Below are 18,299 nucleotides of genomic sequence, written 5' to 3' on the forward strand. Positions count from 1 at the left end.
CGTGCAGCCACTTAAGCCACCTGGGCAGGCATCCCCGCAGCCCGCTTTGACAGGCCCCACTCTTGCCCGAGCGGGACATCCATGTCCTTGGGGGTGACCTCATCCCTGGACTCTGCTCTGTTAATGGACTCGACCCCTTAGCTAAGCTAAGGACAGAAGTTTTCGGAAAGCCATCTTTTGCTAGCTGAACATCTCGATTATCCCGCCGATTCCCTCGAGGAAGCGCCCTCCTTTCAACCGTAGCTACCGTCAACCATGGCAAACAGCGGCACAGGTGTGCACGCCTCCTGGACTTTTTCTAGACAATGGCAACTGACATTGAACAGCAAAGCTCGACCAGGTCACTAAATTGCTAGACGAGCTCAAAGCCGACCTTGACGGCCCTAAACTCTCTCATCAACGTACGCTCCCTCACTCTCTCGATTGTACAGGTGCTCATCCCGGGGTCAGAACGGAAAGAGAAGCTAGAACAGCTCAAGGTGCACGGTCGATCTCCTCAGAATGCGGACCCTATATTCTCGGAACAGGTATGGTAGTGGATAGCGGGACTGGGGCCAATTGCTCACCAAGGACCAGGGCATTCGCACATTAAGTAGATATGCATTTGAAACGAGCGATGCGGAAACGTCGAGGGAAGCGCTTCGCTGCTTGGCTAACACCATGCTCCTTGTCCCAAGCACCCGGCAAACCTTTGTGGATCTTGGGAACGCATCAAAAATTGCGGAGAAATTGAAGGTATTGTGTCGTTCATTACTCTCTCGATTAGATGCTAATCTTGAATCGCAGAGTGACAACATTGACGATGAGTTTCTGTCATCCCGCCTTCTCTTCCTCATGACATACGAGACGAAGCTTGATTACAAGGAACTGGTCAGCAGCAGCAACCTCGCCGATAGTGTCAATGCCGCGCTTGAAAGACACGCAAGCCGATATTCAGACGCAGGAAAGGACAAGAGAGACAAACACACGGCACCGATGGACCTGATGGCTTTGTCCGAAATCCTAAAACTGCTTTTCAACATTACCCACTTCTTCCCAGGTCTAGCTACAGAGTTCTCCAAGTCAACATCCGCGATCTTCAAAATTTTACTAAGTCGACCAATTCCAAATCCCCCACTCCAACCACCCCTCAGCGCCCTCATAAACGCCCTCCTCAACCTTCCTCTGAACGACAGCGACAAAGACGCCTTCTTCCCTCCCTCAGACCCTTCGTCGAATGCCTCCCATCTCATCCACCTTCTCGACCTCTCCACCATCGCCTACCCCGAATCCGATCTCGACGCCAACGTCTCCCCACTCCTAACCCTCATTCGCCGCATGTACGAATCGGCTCCGGACTCCGTAAAAAAGGAAATGGAGCGTCTTCTCCTCCCCACAGACGAAGAACGCGCCCGCCCGTTGGGAAAGTCAGACTCACTCTCCTCCCGCCTCCTGCAACTCTCCACATCCGCTTTAGCTCCCAACCTCCGCACCTCTATATCCGCCTTCTTCTTCGAACTCTCAGGCAAGGACGCCGCGAAATTCGTCCACAACGTCGGCTACGGCTTCGCTTCCGGGTTCCTCATCTCAAACAATATTCCTATGCCCGAACACGCGTTGCATGACCAATCGACAGGCCCTTCAGACAGTGGCGGTATTCCCGTCAATCCTATCACAGGTCAGAGGCTGGATATGGAGGAGCCGGATACGAGCACACCAATGACGATGGAGGAGAGGGAGAGGGAGGCGGAGAGGTTGTTTGTGCTGTTTGAGAGGCTGAAGGCGACGGGGGTGGTGAATGTGGAGAATCCTGTTGCGGAGGCTTATCGGTCGGGGAGAATTCAGGAGTTGAGTGATGATGAGGAGGTGGATTGAAACGGTGCTCAGGCACTTGGAATACTTCTTGTGCTTTTGAAGCGGTTTCGCTTAATAGTTAGGCCTTGTACATGGATGCGTGGAGTCTATGGTTCCGGATAGATAGAATGTGTGGTCTTGAGGCACAATAAAAGAATAAACTTTACCACTTGATGACATGTCGGTCAGACCCCTTAGTAGTAACGTAGTAATTCGCAATTATTTGCCCAATACCTCAGAGGTAAATCCTTCTCATGATTCCCCGGATTCAAAGTCCCACCCTTTTTCTAACTATCGTCGCTGAGAACTTTCATGAGAAACGTGTGCAGTCGATCTCCCAATACCATGCATAATATGAAATAAATAGCAAGACATAAGTTTGAGTACCAGATAGATGACAAAAATCCCGTGTCGATGGTGTAAAACGCCGATTCATAAAGATGGAGTGGGTATCAAGCATAACCATAAGGGTGCCCTCCATGCCAGGAGCGGAAATAAAAATACATAGGTGGAACCATGAAATGCGCCTGTCAAATGTCGAAGGTGAAAAAGACTTGTCAAGATGTTTGAGGCGAAAACTGGTCGGAGACGGGATGCTGGCCATCACGATGCCAAATGGAGGGCCTTGAAGAGGCTAAGTGGACCGCGTTTTCTTGGAGGCTGGGACTCTGGTTGGTGCGGCATTTCGATGCTGGGAAGAACGCCTTTTTCTCCTCTTTCGTCTTCGTATACGTAGAGATAAGCCGAACGGAGATGCAAATGCAGGACAAATGACAAAACGAAGAAAAGTGCGAAGAGAATGACGCTCAGCATTGCCGGGCTTCCAGTCGTAGCGAAGCGGACGATATTGTTGTTGAGATTATTCCAGGCCGCCCCGACATGGGTCCGGACGTCCAGTAAAAGAAGCCCATATAGTAGACCTGATTGCCTGTCAGCAGCTTCAGTTGAGACAAAAGAAGCAGACTTACCACCGGTAGCAACGAAGTAACCAGCTACCCTTCCGTTCGCTTTCCAGACACCAAATAGGCACATGATCCCTGCGAGCCAAAGTTGAGGACTCGCTATTATGCTTCCTACTGTCGTCAAGACGTGAAGCATTTCAGGGAGCCTCTCCGTTGCCGCGTCCAGCTGCTGCACAGTCCTGTTGACGTTCACCAAGCCCTATCCATGTCAGTATTGATCCACAGGTTCTCGAAAGAATATACCTACTTGATTGATGTGTTCCATTCGATCGGAAGATATTTGCTGCGCTGGTTAGCCGACATGGAGATTATGATGGGAAGCACAGACTCACCACCTTGATCTGCAAATTATCAACTGTAGTTGCTACTTCGTTCACTTTGTGTATCGCCGCGTTATGGTTCGCCTGCAAAGTCTCGAGGGCTGCATTGTGATATGAGCGCAGTGCCGCAAGAGCCGCATCATGACCCATCTGTAGCTGTGTTCTGTAATCGGCTGCATGTTTCAGACTGAACTCAGCCATCTCCTCATGATGCTGCTGCAATTCCTGACGGTGCTGCTCCATATCCATCTTGGACTTTTCGATGTTCTGAGCATTATGTCAGGATGACGTCGTTCATATCGGATGACAGTAGGAACTTACTTTACTGATTTCTTGAGAGTATGATTCCGTCATGTGAGACATCATCCCCGCAAAAGAGCGAAACGCACTTCTGATCGTATCAAAGGTCGACAATCCTTCCTGCATATCCACCAAAGCATGCTCGGACGATGCGCGAATCTTTTCGACAAGTGCATCATGCTCGGTAAGCCACGCCTTTATCTTCTGGTTGTACTGTTCCAAGATGGATGCCATCACGGACACAGCCTCTCCCAGGTTCTTGTAGAACGAAAGGTTCTTCTCTGTCCGGGTGTTAGTAGCAACGCGCCAGAAAGATAGAGTCACGTACCCTTTTCAATGACATCTCTGCTGGCATGGCACATAACCACTGCATTCTGCCTAGCATTACTGTAGGACATCCATGACTGATTCTGGGAGAACAACGCCTTCATGCACCGTTGAAACTCCTTGGGTGGAGGTGACCCAGGATAGCATAGCCGGTCACCATTCGGTCTCTCTGCCTGTGAAAACCAAGAGGTATATCCGCTGCGTTTCTTGATACACGCCTCTGGAGATGGCGTGACCACTTTGCAGTCCGGCGGGATAGGTACGTTGGCACTCATCAGCTCACAGACGGCGAGTCGAGCTGCATATATCGTCTCGAGCTGTTGCAATGTAGCCTCGGAATCCACTTTCACATCAGGAGAGGCACTTTCGAGAAATTTGCAATCGTTAAGTAAGTTGAGTGCTGCTTGGTAATGGCATCTTGGCCCGGATTGTATTGGGTGTATGATCTGAAGAGCCTCAGAAAGCCGTTCATGCTGCTGGATTGGGGGATCTTTGAGTATCGATGCCAAATCTTTTTTCACTTCCCAGTCTGGGGCAAGTTGTCAGTTGCAATTGATCGTACATAAACTGTTAGAGAACGGACCTTCGCTTGCCAGCGGAGAGTGAAGCGGCGTCTGCGTCGCTCGCAGTGGGCTGCCGTACAAAGTGAGTATCAATAGCCATACGCGGGCGCGTCTTCTCGTGTTCGAGAGGACCATAGTGAAGAATGGAGATAGAGACGAATGGATTGATAAAGTGAGAAAGCTATAAAGGGATCCGTGCAGGTACGACGAATATGGGGAAGAGAAAGTGAGAAAGCCGAAGCTATGATGAGGGTCGTTGTTTGGCTATATCATTTACTATTCCGCTCTGCTATCCGGAATATCAGGCGGTGTTGAGGTAGTCGCCGCAAAGTGAAAGTATGCCGCGTTGACGACTGAGAGAGAGAGAACGCTGAGTTGATCCCAGCTGCTGCTCCACCGCCGAATGGATGGAACCAGGCAGACGGCGGTGACTTGGTGATGTAAACACGGTCTCTCATCTTTTTCGGGATGATAGCCAATTGAGAAGGAGCGATGGTATGGATCTGAAGATGGGGAAGGCGCATGGTAAAAGCCGTTCTGATTGGTCCATGTATCTTACATAATCGGTAGGGCTGAACGCGCCGCAACCTCTCCCGAAATCTTCACGGCGAGTTCTGATGCTATCAAGACAGCAATGTTCGGCCCAGCACAACGTCGGTGCGCGCAACGCCTAACGTCCATATCAATTCGCCCCTCCGAATCCATCCCGACTTTTCTGCTCCCTGCTTTCCAGGCCCCGACACCAACGCGAACGTTCAAAACAACGTCGTCATGTCTGTCCAAGATTGGGTCCGCACCGCTCTCGATCCCCCCAGAAGTTAGCTTCACAGTGATCCCACCGTCTGGGCGTGGCGCGAAAGGCTCAAGATCAAAATCCTCGCCGACGGTGCGCATCAAGGGCCCATTGGGCGAGCTCTCTATGGAGATTCCCCCATATGTCATTATCAACCAGGATCCGAAGCTACCGGGACCGACATTGTCGGTGCAGGACTCGACAGATGCCAAGCAGAGAGCAATGTGGGGTAAGGGAGCTCTATTACCTGGTGAGAGAGCAATGACTGACGTGTCAAAGGCACAACCCGTGCCTATCTCCAAAACCACATTCTCGGTGTGAGCGAAGGCCACTCCGCCATTCTCCGCCTCAACGGTGTCGGATACCGTGCGTCCGTCGAGCCTACCGCTACAACTGTCGAGCCAGAATACCCCGGCCAGCAGTTTGTAAACCTGAAGGTCGGATACTCTCATCCCGTTGAGCTGGGCATTCCGAAGGGTGTAAAGGCCAGCACGCCCCAGCCGACTCGGTTGCTGCTGGAAGGGCCGGAGAAGGAAGTCGTCATGCAGTTTGCCGCTAAGATCAGGAAGTGGAGGGTTCCGGAGCCGTATAAGGGCAAGGGTATCTTCGTAAACGGCGAGACGATCAAGCTGAAGAACAAGAAGATCAAGTAAAGGATGTCAGTGATTGGTGGAATTGGAGGGCTCGGATTGTACTAATTGGGATACTGTATTATACTCGCATAGAAGAGCGGTGGCAACATGGCATACCCATGGTCGGAATGATCAAAGATGTTTGAGCAACTGGGTCATTCCTTTTTTGTGATTGCGATCATTGTGAGTCGATGTACACGCACGATGCTATGATGCCTGAAATGCTTTGCCGTCAGATCCTCTTGATCCTCTCTTACAGTTTCGCAGCCAACACCTCCTTGACGGCTTTGATAACCTCGGGAAACACCCCTTTTGGAGCAGCTATGACGCCCTTATTTCCCTTCAAAGTCCTCCCCAACCCGAAGTCCAGAGGCTTCCCTTCCGAATCCGCGAGCTCGCCGCCGGCCTCTTGCACAATTACCGCACCAGCGGCATGATCCCAGATTTTCTCTTCGTACGTCTTGCTGACAGGCAGGCGCAGATACAGATCACCAGCACCTCTCGCAATAGAGCAGTACTTCGCCTGAGAGTCCATCCGCACGCTCGGTTTCGTGATGCCCAATTTGGCGGCGATGGCGGCATTATCGCCGTGACTGGAATGGCCTGACTCCACGCTTTCGCAGAAAGTAGCCTGTTTTGTGTCATCGAGAGGTTTCATGTATATCTTCTTTCCCTCTTGAAGCGCCCCTTTGCTTAGGGGGCGACTGGTGGCTCCCTGGCCCTTGACTGCGCCGAAGAGCACGCCCTTACCCTCCTTGTCGTCTGCATCCGCTCCAATTGACGGATCCAATGGTGCATTGTCGTCGACCGGGAGATTCGGGCATCCAATAGCACCAACCGTAGGAACGCCGTCGACGAGTAGACCAAGGCAGACAGCATACTGTCCACCGCGGAGGAAACCCTTAGTCCCATCGATCGGGTCCAAAGCCCATATCCTGCCAATTCTTCCCCCTTGGCTATTTCCAGAATCAATTGCATCCAGCATCGCATCCACGCTCTTGATAGGTCCTCCAATCTTCTCCTCTGCCTCAGCGTCTTCCAGCTTCGCCGCCTGAACAAGCTCCCAGATCTGATCTCTCAGACTGCTATTCTTGCGCAGATCGTCGGCATCTTCCTCGCCCACGATCTCATCCTCTGGGAAAGCGTGTTTTATCGAAGATATGATTAGTGCTTGCGCGCCGAAGTCACCAATTGTGACGGGCGATGTATCGGATTTGGAGAGCGTCCCTTTCGCATGCGACGAATATACGGCTTTGGTAAGAATCGTAGCTCGTTGAACAGCCAGCAGGGCAATCTCTAGCTCTTTCTCGTATGTCATTGTGCCGAATGTTCTATTTGCTGTACTGAGGTTTCGCGCGTGGAAGAGGACTGCGGGGGCGGGGTGTAGTTGTCGCTTCAACTGCGAAAGACGGGACAGGCTCCGGGATAGCAGAGACGGAGGGAGGAAGAAACTAATAGCCAGAATGACGACAGAGAAGAGGATTATATGTGGTCGGAAAAAGAAAAGTGCCATTCAATTGAGTGGGAGGAGTTTCCAAGGTTCGAGCAAATCTGCTAGCACGTCATGCATCCTTGCACACTAGGTACAAGCGCGCGGTTGCGGTTGCGGTTTAAGCGCGGAAGTTGGACGCGGCGCACGGGCCACCGAGGGTTGTTTGACCTCGAGCAACTGAGAAACCCACGAGTGAGACACATCACCAGCTTTATGGCGCAACTTTACACCAGGTTGGTGCTGTAGCAAGGAAAGACTGGGCTTATAGCTTCTTGCCTTTGTTCTACTTTGCAGCACCACCGTCTCGCACCCAGCAATCCCCTTCGCGATTACTCCGGATTGATGCCCTCGCAGTAGACAAAGCTTCCCAGTCCCGTCGCACAAAGACCACAACTCCTCCACTTCACCCTCGCTAGGACTACAACCCGAAAATATCCTCCAGAATGGCTTCTCCAGAGTCGCCGCCCCAACCCGCTCTTGCGACGACGAAACGGAAGTTCCACAAACTCCTCGATAACCTCGCCGCGAGCACATCCTCCACCTCCCTTGCCAGTACTCTTCAGGAGTCCAATGCCTCTGCGACATCCATAGTGGAACGAACGCTCCCCGAACCGCCGCAAAAGCGTTCGCGCGTCACCGATCTTGCAGGAGGGACGCGTACCGTCTCAGGCAGCGACCGCATACGTGCCATACAGGAGAAACTCTTCACGCCGCGTAAGTCTGGTGATAGGCAGGCTGGTACCGGTATTCGCACCGTCAACCAGAGCTCTGGTCCGGTGAAGCTCTCGACGCCAAGAAAGGAGCCGAACTTCCAACCACATAGCCAAGAGCAATTCCTGGGAAGATTGAAAACGTTCGCGGACGTGAAGAAGTGGACAAACAAGCCGGAGGCGATAAACGAGGTGCAATGGGCGAAGCGAGGATGGGTGTGCGATACCTGGAACACAGTGGCTTGCAAGGGTGGCTGCGAGCAGAGGGTGGTGGTGAAGCTGTATCCAAGGAGGAAGGACCATGATGGAAAGGAGATCGACATGACGGAGGACATGATAGATGATGTGGACGAAGGACTTATCCAGAAGTTTGGCGAGCTCATCGTGGAAGGGCACTACGAGGACTGCCTTTGGAGGAAGCGTGGCTGCATGGGTGAGTGCATATGGGTCCTGCGACGGCAGGGTGATTCGTGCTAACAGTCCACCAGATGATATATACCATATACCGATCCCTAACCGGGTTAAGACCTCGGCAGAACTCCTTGAGCGGTATCGTTCATCATTAGCCATCGCGGACGAGCTACCTCTCCCAGAGAACTTTACATACCCGGGTCCGTCAATAGAAGAAATTCTCAAGGACATCAACCAAACCTTCTTTACTCTACCAGACTCCTCGCCACTGGAGAACTTCCCTCCTTCTTCAGCAGCAGAACAGAAAGCATTCGTATTTGCACTCTTCGGGTGGTCAGGCATGTCCGAATCCAACATTGCACTGGCTACCTGCAACCACTGCTTCCAACGCGTTGGCCTGTGGCTGTACAAGGATGAGAAGCTTAAAGCTTCGAGTTCCAGGCTCGATGTCCCCGTCGAATCTCTTCGTCTCGATCTCCTAGAATCCCATCGCGAGCACTGCCCTTGGAAGAGCCCGCAAAGCCAGAGCAACCCTCCAGATGGGCCAGTCAAAAATATGGCCGCCTGGGAGACTCTGGAATATGTGCTCAGGAGCGGGAGGGGGAAGAAGGAAGAGAAGCACACTGCGGCGGACGCTGAAGCGCAGAGCTACAGAGGTAGTATCGACAGTGACGGGGGTGCATTGGAGATGAAAGATGCTGATAACACAAAATCCCTGAACGAGAAGTGGCGGAAATTCAAAGCAAAGTTGAGGCGGACAACGAGTAGAAAGAGCCTGAAGAGCATCAAGAGCATGAAGAGTGGGAAAAGCGTGACGTTGAATGGAGAGAAGGAAACGGAGAACGCTGACTGAGAAGTCGCGCTGCTGAAATTCCAAGTATATCTCTGACCAGACCGCGACACAACACCTCACGGCAGCCATACAGGCACGCATGTCAGCCGCCCACATGCAGATGATGAAGAGTACCGACACGTAATTATCCGACATTCTCCAAAGAGCATTCAATAATGGTATCTGTATGATTAATGAGAAATGACTACCTTCTTCAAACGCCGGGGCTCTTTGCCCCCCTCTTCCTTTGCACATCTACAGTATCCGCATTAACTCCACTAACGGTGGATACCTCATGGAGATAGACCGGGGATCAACAGTTGTCCCTCTCGCCGTCATCCATTAGCGAGCTGGCTAACGTGGCGGGCGCGAAGTGGGGAGTTCCTTGGAAACACCAACACCAGCCACCCAGGAACGTTTCCAGCTGAGCAAACCTGACCCAGTCCCAGCAGCCGAAGTCTGATTTCGCTCTTTTAGTGCCATGGCAGAGAGGCTGGGAAGTGATATAAACCCACGTACTCCATGTACGGAGTTCCAACTTCACAGTCGCTCTACGCGGTCGCATCCTGTCATATTCCGAGCCGCCAGACGTAGCTATACCGATTCCTATCTTCGTGATTCAAAACGGACGTCCCTCTTTACCTACGATCTTTATATTTTTCGACCCAATCGTCTTTTTTCATGATTGTTCTTAAGTCGACCTGTTTATAACCCGTCAACCACTACGTTCACTGAAGCCCCGAATCATCAAGTCGGACTACCGGAGATCGTATCATAGCCCACCATGCCGTCTAAAGGTGTAAAGTGTTACGCCTACATCGCGGCGCCAAATGTCGAGATCGAATTCTCCGTCCCGAAGCAATCCGTCACCCAACGCGACCAAAAACGCTTCACCATCGACCACCTAGAAGTCGATGCCAAGAACCTCGGACCCTTCAAACTCACAGGCCGCTTCTCCTTCAAAGTCCGACGCAATGGTCAAGACCTCACCGAGCAGTGGATCGACATCAACTGCCTCACTGGCGCTCTTGGAGACGGCACCATGAATAACATGGACCAGACGCCCAGCATCTTCGTCGAGGACCTGGTCATCACGTACGGCTTCTACGACGCTGGGCCGGGACAGGCAGGACTCCCGAGACAGCACCAGTGCTACGTGACGGTAACTCGCAATAACCAGGACTGGATGAGGGAACTAGCGCCTCCGGGGAGCCCCCAAGCCGACAAGCCTTTCCACAGACTCGTCCTCCCCTGTCCTCACGACGTCGGCATGAACAGCATGCAGACCTCGCTCGCCATAATCCAGAGAGCCGGAACGGGCACCATCAAAGAGATCATGGGCCAAAGCCTCCCAGGCGCCCTCGCGGTGTTGAATAAAGTCGCTGATACGGCGGTCGGGCACATCGCCCCAGACATTGTGCGCGCTCTCGCCATCACGCAGAAGGATACCCTCGATACTATGCTCAAGATTGGGGCTAGATACTTTGAGTTTCGCCCGGCCAAGTGTCATCGTTTGATGCAGAGGGTCAGTCCGTTGGAGGATACCTTGTACTTCCAGCACGGGGCGATTCCGGGGATGCTGTATAAGGAGTTTCTGACCGGGGTGGTGGGGTTCCTGAAAGAGCGAAGGGACGAGATCGTCGTGGTACAGAATCGATGGGACGGCGTGCCGGGGGATTGTCCGAGGGGAACGGATGAGGAGATGAGGGCCGTGCTGGACGAGGTCCTCCGGGATTCGGACCTACAAGTCGGGAATCTGGATGATATGCAGAGGATGAGTATCCAGGATCTGAGGAACGAAAGGAAGAGGCTCATCATCACGCGCGACGTCAACCAGGTCTCCAACTACGATGATGCCGCCAGCGCGACGCTGAACGGCGATACCATTGTGGCGAAGCTGACGGAGATGTCGAGGGATCCACCCAAGGGGCACCCGATTGTATTGCTGCAGTGTCAGGCTACCTCGACGAACATTAGGGATGTCATCGTTGCTAGCGTTATGGATTCGGACGTCTCGACTAGCCCTCTGTTGGCGACGAAGGGGATTTGCGATGCGAAGATTCTGCCCTTGTTAAGTGGGGAGACGGGGAAGAATCTCGTGAGGGAGGAGGGGTTGGTTGTGCTCATGAACGATTTCATTGATGGAGGGACGGTGGATGTGGCGATTTCGTTGTGCAGAGACAGGTTGGGTTGAGAGGAAGGGTATGTTCATAAGGCTCGAGGTTTAGAAGAGACAACATTGAGAAAGTCTAAGACGTACAAGCAGCTTGATAGCCAGAGGCTACAAAGTCAATGCTGAGGTGAACGTGGCAAAAACTAGTTTGTTGGTAATCGCATGTTTGAGTATCCACAGCGGTTTAGGTCAAGCTTTTATCTGCAACCGCCCCAATCCTCTTTCCCTCCTCTTCTGATTCGACCTTTCAATGATCTTCTGATCAAGGCACCACCACCAGTGCCGGTAAAATACTTCACCTATCTCCCACGCCTCTTCGACCAATTCATTGCCATTACCCCAGGTAGACGTATTACCATGGTTTCGAATTCCATCCCGGAAATCGTCGAGGTCTTGCATTATACGTACAATGGCGGTCCCTTGGCCCTCCCCTTCGGCCTCCTGGGCAACAGGTGGCCGACATGGTGAAGGCAGGGCTAACATGCAGATTAACTTCTCGCGCACTGTAGGCCAAGGGAGCGTATCCAGCATGGGGTGATGTGGTATGGTGATCTGAGCAGGGGTTGGGTGTAAGTTTGGAGGCAGAGAAGGGTTAGGTGTCGGGGGCAGGACATGGAGGTAGAATGGGTTCCAGATGTTCGCTCCTATGTCGAGAGCTGAGATGATGAGGCTAAACGCACGCAGGGCGGGTAGCAGGGGTATGTCGAGCTGGGCCCCGTCTGCCGCTAGGGGAAAGCTGAATGTCGCAGGCTGGCTGTAGGAAATAGGTTGCATTAGTGACTCTGGTGCTGTGCCATTGGGTTGATCGAGGGTTTCAAAGCCTGAGACAGGTCAGTGATAGGACGAAGCTACGTGTTCGAAGAATGGAGCGACTGGCAATTCAGTGGCAGAATGAGAAGTACAGGAAGGTGCAGGGTCGGCGGTGTTATGCATGACATGAGAAAAGTTTAGCACGCAAGGCCAATGACTCACCAAAGTCTGTGAACAAGCCAAGGTCAATAGGGTCCGGGTTGAAGTTCACATCCTCGAAGCTAGTGGAAGGCAAAGACACGCCAGGTACGATCTCCTCCACGTCATTTTCATGACTGCTTTCCGTCGCGTAATCCGACGGTGAGCTTGAGGATCGGCCTTGATCTGAAGACGAACTTGATAGGCACTCTGGCCCCAGTTGGATTCCTCCACCCGAGGGTTGTGGAGATATGTCTGTCAAGGATGAAGTCCTCGCTCGTGCCTCCAGTTCAGCTAGCTTTTCTTTCCGTCTCTGGCCTGTTACACAGCTCAGCGACCCATTCTATCCTTTAGAGGGAGTGAGGGAGAAGTACGATATCTTCTTTGGGCTAGGACGTTCAACACCCTCTTTCGATCTGGATCTCCAAGACGAGGTACCTCTTCTGGTGTCGCTGTCTTCGTCCGTCTGTCGGCAGGCATCGCGTGATACACGAGCTTCACGTTAAGGTATAATGACAGTTTTGAGATAGTGCGAGTGCGAGTGGGCGGTCTTATACATATGAAGTGGGTTGTCAGCCGCCCTTCCCAGGACAATAACGTTATGCTCGAGACGTGAGCTAGACCAGATTCGGCTTAGCGCCGTCCAATACGATATACGAGAATCGAAAGAAATCGGAAGAATCGAACCCTCTTTGCGTCACAGAATTCAGGAACCAATTCGCTTCGGCTCGTCCATCTTCAACTTGGTTAGGCCCCCGTTGCAGATGATGAGTCCGTTGAAAGTTGCGTAAGGCTCTTGGCGGAAACGGTTGCCTTCATCCAGTTGCGCAGTGTCAAGCTTGTTCCCGCGGGATAACGAAGGTGCTCTCCGTCATTCCAGTTTGGAAAAAGTGGATTAGCTGTTGAGGATGTTATGCCAGTCCTCCTTATGTTAATTTCTTGAAGATAAAAGGTGACTGTCCACACTGCCTTGGAGAACTCATCAGCAAACATCATCAACACTGCAACTCCAACAGCCAAACTCACACGCATTTCCACTCCGTACTCTTGTCGTATATCGCCTTAAAATGTCTTCTTCACACGCATCTTCGCTTCGTCAATCCGAGCCGCTCCTCCCACCAAAATCTCTGAAGGAGCCTGTCGAGCCATTATCCCCTCCCGCGTCCACGGCCATCAAAGTCTTGTCCGTTGTTCGAATTGCCGTCGGAGCGGCGTTCACAATAGCACCTCGCTTCAGCTTTGCCCTTTCGCAATTCCCGATTCCTGCGGCATATGCGTTCATGCCCCGACTCTTCGGCATCCGCGACCTGGCTCTCGGCGAGCTACTTCTCACGGCTGAAGACAAGAACAGTCCAGACGGTGGCAGGAGGGAGATCAAGCGTACCCTCTGGGCGGGTATTGGGTGTGACCTTGTCGATGTTGCTGCCGTGGCATATGGAGTGGCTAACGGGACGCTTCCGAAACCGCCAGCGTTGATTATCGGGGGTGGTGCAATTGCATTCATAGCAATGGCGACGATCGGTATGCGTGGCTTGGAGAAAGAGAAGGCTCGGGCATGATTGAATCAAGCTGGAATGTTTAGAGAAAGAGGAGTGAGGGAATATTAACATACGACTGCACTGGGGCCTTACTACTTTGTTTTGTTTCCTTGTGTATCCTAGAGCTTCACAATATACTCTCAATCAACTTCTTTTCGGGATCTCGCAGTGGACAAATATTGAAGCTTCCTGACAAGTGCAGGTGGATCGATGTTGTGCGACGCGTGAACGGGCTGGCACGTGAGAACGCGCGAGCAAGGAATCCGCTTTCAGAGGAAGTCGTTGCCGGCGTGACGAGCGCCCAGACTGATGCCTTCAGTGCCGCCCAACAAACATCAAGCGCCCACCTCCACCAAAGGACGATATGAGCCCGTAAGTAAAACAACTCTGCTCACCCGCGTATGGCGACTTATTCAGCTTGTAGTGCATGAGCAGCAGTCCGAGAAAACATCGCGGTCCACCACGTGGGATTGACACATTCTCCTCGCCGCAGAAGCCGTCGTTTGGTGCATCCGATCGGACCGTGAAGACGCAACTCTCACCAACTCAGTCTAAACTTTCCCCAATTAACGGTCGACTTGATTATTCCGGTCAGGATATCTCTATCGACGATCTAGGCAACCCCGACTCGCTTTTCGAAGAGAGCCCTGGCGTATTCAGGCCCTCCCCTCAATCCGTCCCTCCGATATACCACAACATCGACCGGGCGAACAGAAGAAATATGGTCAGGGAGAGGGAAGCGGCGCCTCTGCCCCAACGTACCACCGCCGTGCCATCCAAGCTCCCTCAAGAGCGGGCAAACACCAATCCAGAGTTCGGCAAGGCGAGTCCCTTGCGGAACCCGCTGAAGAAGGATGCACAGAACGATCAATATTCTCACCTGTTCAACGTGCCAAAGGCAGGCCAGTCACGCCCAGAGCATCACCGTGTGCCTACAAATGAATTACGAAAGCCACCGCCTCCCCCGTTTGGCTTAAATGGACAGGCTCAGTCGCGGCAAGAGCAGTACCGGGCACCCACAGATGAGCTTAGAAGGCCACCGTCTCACTTGAATGTTAATAGTCATGGTTTGGCGGGGCAGGGGCAGCATAGAAGCGTTCCCCATGCGTTCAAGCCTGATTTCTCTTCTATCGGGCCGCGCCCTGGGACGGCGTCATCAACAGAATCTGATCTTCTCGAGATACCCGCTTCCCAGTTCCAACGAAAACCATACCATGGCGTCCCGTTACCGAGGCCTAGAGAGGCTAAACTGTCCTCCATACCCCCCGCACCCCGTCCACTATATTCGTCGATGGGGCACTCGGACGGATTCAAGCCTCTGAATCCTGGTTCTATTCCACTCAACCCTCACGGGTCCCGGCAGACGGTTATAATCGCAGATCCTTTGCTGAAGCGCCGCGAAATGGAGGATGATGAGGACAACTTTGATCCGGACGCGGCCATTCGAGCCGAAGGACAACAATTTGGTGCTCCGGATCCGCTTGCGTATGTGGATTCTGCAAAGGCTCAGGAAAATATCAAAGCACTTTTAGAAGGTGCCTTCGAAGGAGATGATGAGAGGATACCACGGACCCGCGGCCGAAAACACAAGAAACAGCAACAGGCTGAGAAGGATGCGGCATCCATAGCGGATAAACTAGCATCTTTGAAAGTCGACGATGCGGGGAAGGCATCCGACGAAGATGAAGGTGAAGATGAGGATGCCGAGGACGACGGAACTGTTGAAGGATTGAAAGTCAGGTTACTACCGCATCAAGTGGATGGGGTTGCGTGGATGATCGAGAAAGAGACTGGGGCGCATATGAAGAAGATGCCACCTAAAGGGGGTATACTTGCGGATGACATGGGTCTCGGCAAGACGATACAGTCTATTGCTCTCATTCTCTCCAATCCACGACCAGAAAAAGACGTCGAACTTGAGAACAAGAAGAACAAAATCCTGCCTACCGTTCGAAAAGGGACGCTCATCGTAGCCCCTTTGGCTCTCATCAAACAGTGGGAATCTGAGATCAACGACAAGGTTCTGAAGTCGCACAGTTTGAAAGTACTCGTGCATCATGGGCCCAATCGAACGAAATCCATCGAGAAGCTCAAAAGCTATGATGTTGTGATTACCACATATCAAGTTCTCTCGTCAGAACATGCTAGCTGCGGTGAGGGACCTGACGGACTTAAGAAGGGCTGTTTTGGCGTTCACTGGTACAGAGTCATTCTCGATGAAGCTCATACCATCAAAAATCGCAATGCAAAAATGACGAAGGCCTGCTACGATATCCGCGCCCATTATCGTTGGTGTCTCACCGGAACACCCATGCAGAATAACCTTGATGAGCTTCAAAGTTTGATCAAGTTTCTGCAGATCAAACCATACTGTGACCTTTCCAGTTGGAAGGATTCTATATCTGGTCCCATGAAAAACGGTCGAGGGAATCTCGCGATGCGGCGCCTTCAGATATTCCTCAAGGCTTTCATGAAGCGACGCACTAAAGACGTCCTCAAAAAAGACGGTGCCCTCAACTTCGGAGGCAAAGACAAAGAAACCGAGGACAAGGGTGGCTTCCGGATTGTCGCTCGCAACGTCGAGAATGTCATAGGCAACTTCACCGCTCAAGAACGGCTCTTCTATAACAGGTTAGCGAACCGTGCAGAATCCCGTTTGGCGGAGATGATGGGCGGCGAAAAGACTGATTACATCGGAGCCTTGGTGTTGTTGCTTCGGCTGCGACAGGCTTGCAACCATCCCAACCTGACAAAGAGCAATGTGAAGGATGACAAAGATGCATTGACTACCGGTTCCAAATCTAGCTCTCTTAGCGGTACCCAAACACCACGCAAGTCCAAAGACACCGATGCAGATGACCTCGCTGATTTACTTGGTGGACTGAGCGTTGCAACTAAGCGCTGTGATATCTGTCAGAAGATGCTGACAAAGGACACTACTTCTACAGACGGAATTCGGTGCCTTGAGTGTGAGAACGATCTTAACCTATCACAGAAGAAGCCGCGAAGACACAAAAAGCATCGAAAAGATAAACACAAGCACCGAAGATCTCACAAGCAAGCTGAGGACGAAGAGAAGAAATTTGCTCCTTCCAAGTCATCACGGCAGCGCCGAGTAATCGTGGACAGCGACGACGAAGACGGAGAGGAAGGCGAATGGATAGTCCCTGAAGACCAGCGTGATGTGCCCGATCTTGGAAAGGCTGGTGGGACCGACGATGAGGACGCTGAGGGAGGCGGCGATACATTGGGTTCAGTCGATTCAGACTCATTTGCTACCGAAGACTCTGCGTCGAAGGCTGAGCTGGACTCGTTCATCGTTCACGACACGCACAGTGAAAATGAAGGCCCCGTTGTGCGGAAAAAGGAAACGAAGAAGAAGGTCATCGACCTCAAATCCGATGATGAATCCCAAAGCGAGGCATCGGACGATGAGAGTTCTGGCACAGAGCTAGGGGAGTCGGAGACCGAGGAAGAATCTGAAGTTGAGTATAATGAGTCTGAACTTACGCCATCTACCAAGATCCGGCAGCTTCTTGCGATACTGGAGAAAGAGACTCCGGAGCACAAAGTCATCGTCTTCTCCCAATTCACCTCGATGCTTGACCTCATTGAGCCGTTCTTGCGCCGGGGTCGGTACAACTACACCCGCTATGACGGCAGCATGCGCAATGATCTTCGCGAAGCCAGTCTCCACAAGCTTCGTAACGACAAGCGTACAAGGGTGCTGCTCTGCAGCTTAAAGTGCGGAAGTTTGGGTCTCAATTTGACGGCAGCTAGCCGTGTTGTCATCATGGAACCGTTCTGGAATCCTGTAAGTCATCCCAGTGTTTCTTGTCCACGAATCCGCTAACGCGTTTGCAGTTCGTGGAGGAGCAAGCGATTGATCGTGTGCATCGTTTGAATCAAACTGTTGATGTGACTGTATACCGCCTGTCTATTCATGACTCCGTCGAAGAACGCATCCTCGAGCTGCAGGAAGCCAAGCGCAAGCTTGCGGCAGCGGCTTTGGAAGGCGGCAAGGCAATGGGCAAGTTGAGCATGAAGGATATGCTTGCGCTGTTCAAGCGTGACGCTGAATACGACAATCGCCATGTCGACGATGGAAGCGATGATGCGCTCTTTGCCCGAATGCGTGTGCTTGATAGCCCGGTTAAGAGTGCTATGAGTATGCTGGAGAGATCCGAGAGCACAGATCGTAAACGGAGGAAGGCTGGTAGTCTCGGCCTTAAACGCGTTGAAGATAGCGTTTGGGGTCGTCGCTAAAACGCTGCATTTCGAAGTGTCTCCTTATCAGGCGTTGGCGTGAAGGCGGTATAGAACGTGGCGACTGACAGAACCGTATGGGACGGCTCTATTGGGTTCTGGATCCTGGTTCATGATATGGTGTAATGCCTCCTAAACATTTTGATAGGCAAATCAATAACCTGATCTTCCCGCCTAGACTTCCTGTGGTGAGCTTGCC

At 52.2% G+C, this 18,299-nt stretch overlaps 9 protein-coding genes across 9 annotated transcripts; 6 read left to right on the forward strand and 3 right to left on the reverse strand.

Moving 5' to 3' along the window:
- Positions 1-82: 82 nt before the first annotated feature.
- Positions 83-2,008, forward strand: EI97DRAFT_434932 (uncharacterized protein). The gene is made up of 5 exons (XM_033798746.1): positions 83-274; positions 327-401; positions 451-527; positions 577-735; positions 787-2,008. Exons 1-5 carry the CDS (start codon positions 256-258, stop codon positions 1,852-1,854), a joined length of 1,398 nt encoding a protein of 465 aa, XP_033652240.1. The 5' UTR covers positions 83-255; the 3' UTR covers positions 1,855-2,008.
- EI97DRAFT_468590 (uncharacterized protein) lies at positions 2,002-4,776 on the reverse strand. Its single transcript, XM_033801663.1, has 7 exons — positions 4,326-4,776; positions 3,744-4,271; positions 3,437-3,696; positions 3,128-3,382; positions 3,043-3,078; positions 2,802-2,994; positions 2,002-2,753 (listed from the first exon to the last, which is right to left on the reverse strand). Exons 1-7 carry the CDS (start codon positions 4,438-4,440, stop codon positions 2,437-2,439), a joined length of 1,704 nt encoding a protein of 567 aa, XP_033652241.1. The 5' UTR covers positions 4,441-4,776; the 3' UTR covers positions 2,002-2,436.
- A 163-nt stretch (positions 4,777-4,939) lies between these two features.
- On the forward strand, positions 4,940-6,239 carry EI97DRAFT_476721 (mitochondrial 54S ribosomal protein YmL16; the record flags this gene model as incomplete). The annotated part of the gene is made up of 2 exons (XM_033801946.1): positions 4,940-5,348; positions 5,378-6,239. 2 exons carry the CDS (start codon positions 4,940-4,942, stop codon positions 5,749-5,751), a joined length of 783 nt encoding a protein of 260 aa, XP_033652242.1. The 3' UTR covers positions 5,752-6,239.
- Positions 5,764-7,231, reverse strand: EI97DRAFT_495187 (3(2),5-bisphosphate nucleotidase HAL2). The gene has a single exon (XM_033802417.1). The coding sequence runs from the start codon at positions 7,046-7,048 to the stop codon at positions 5,984-5,986; it is 1,065 nt and encodes a 354-aa protein (XP_033652243.1). The 5' UTR covers positions 7,049-7,231; the 3' UTR covers positions 5,764-5,983.
- Positions 7,232-7,567: 336 nt separating this feature from the next.
- EI97DRAFT_97209 (zf-C3HC-domain-containing protein) lies at positions 7,568-9,342 on the forward strand. Its single transcript, XM_033803251.1, has 2 exons — positions 7,568-8,365; positions 8,421-9,342. The coding sequence occupies exons 1-2, from the start codon at positions 7,666-7,668 to the stop codon at positions 9,194-9,196; spliced, it is 1,476 nt and encodes a 491-aa protein (XP_033652244.1). The 5' UTR covers positions 7,568-7,665; the 3' UTR covers positions 9,197-9,342.
- Positions 9,343-9,849: 507 nt separating this feature from the next.
- Positions 9,850-11,453, forward strand: EI97DRAFT_97289 (PLC-like phosphodiesterase). Its single transcript, XM_033803254.1, has one exon. The coding sequence runs from the start codon at positions 9,960-9,962 to the stop codon at positions 11,367-11,369; it is 1,410 nt and encodes a 469-aa protein (XP_033652245.1). The 5' UTR covers positions 9,850-9,959; the 3' UTR covers positions 11,370-11,453.
- A 17-nt stretch (positions 11,454-11,470) lies between these two features.
- On the reverse strand, positions 11,471-12,852 carry EI97DRAFT_434936 (uncharacterized protein). Its single transcript, XM_033798747.1, has 3 exons — positions 12,671-12,852; positions 12,321-12,614; positions 11,471-12,169 (listed from the first exon to the last, which is right to left on the reverse strand). Exons 1-3 carry the CDS (start codon positions 12,774-12,776, stop codon positions 11,538-11,540), a joined length of 1,032 nt encoding a protein of 343 aa, XP_033652246.1. The 5' UTR covers positions 12,777-12,852; the 3' UTR covers positions 11,471-11,537.
- Positions 12,853-12,984: 132 nt separating this feature from the next.
- EI97DRAFT_434938 (uncharacterized protein) lies at positions 12,985-13,865 on the forward strand. The gene has a single exon (XM_033798748.1). The coding sequence runs from the start codon at positions 13,364-13,366 to the stop codon at positions 13,853-13,855; it is 492 nt and encodes a 163-aa protein (XP_033652247.1). The 5' UTR covers positions 12,985-13,363; the 3' UTR covers positions 13,856-13,865.
- A 134-nt stretch (positions 13,866-13,999) lies between these two features.
- EI97DRAFT_97215 (uncharacterized protein) lies at positions 14,000-18,299 on the forward strand. Its single transcript, XM_033803252.1, has 3 exons — positions 14,000-14,206; positions 14,259-17,648; positions 17,699-18,299. Exons 1-3 carry the CDS (start codon positions 14,144-14,146, stop codon positions 18,098-18,100), a joined length of 3,855 nt encoding a protein of 1,284 aa, XP_033652248.1. The 5' UTR covers positions 14,000-14,143; the 3' UTR covers positions 18,101-18,299.

This window comes from Westerdykella ornata, assembly GCF_010094085.1.
Source record: "Westerdykella ornata strain CBS 379.55 unplaced genomic scaffold EI97scaffold_18, whole genome shotgun sequence".
Taxonomy (NCBI): domain Eukaryota; kingdom Fungi; phylum Ascomycota; class Dothideomycetes; order Pleosporales; family Sporormiaceae; genus Westerdykella; species Westerdykella ornata.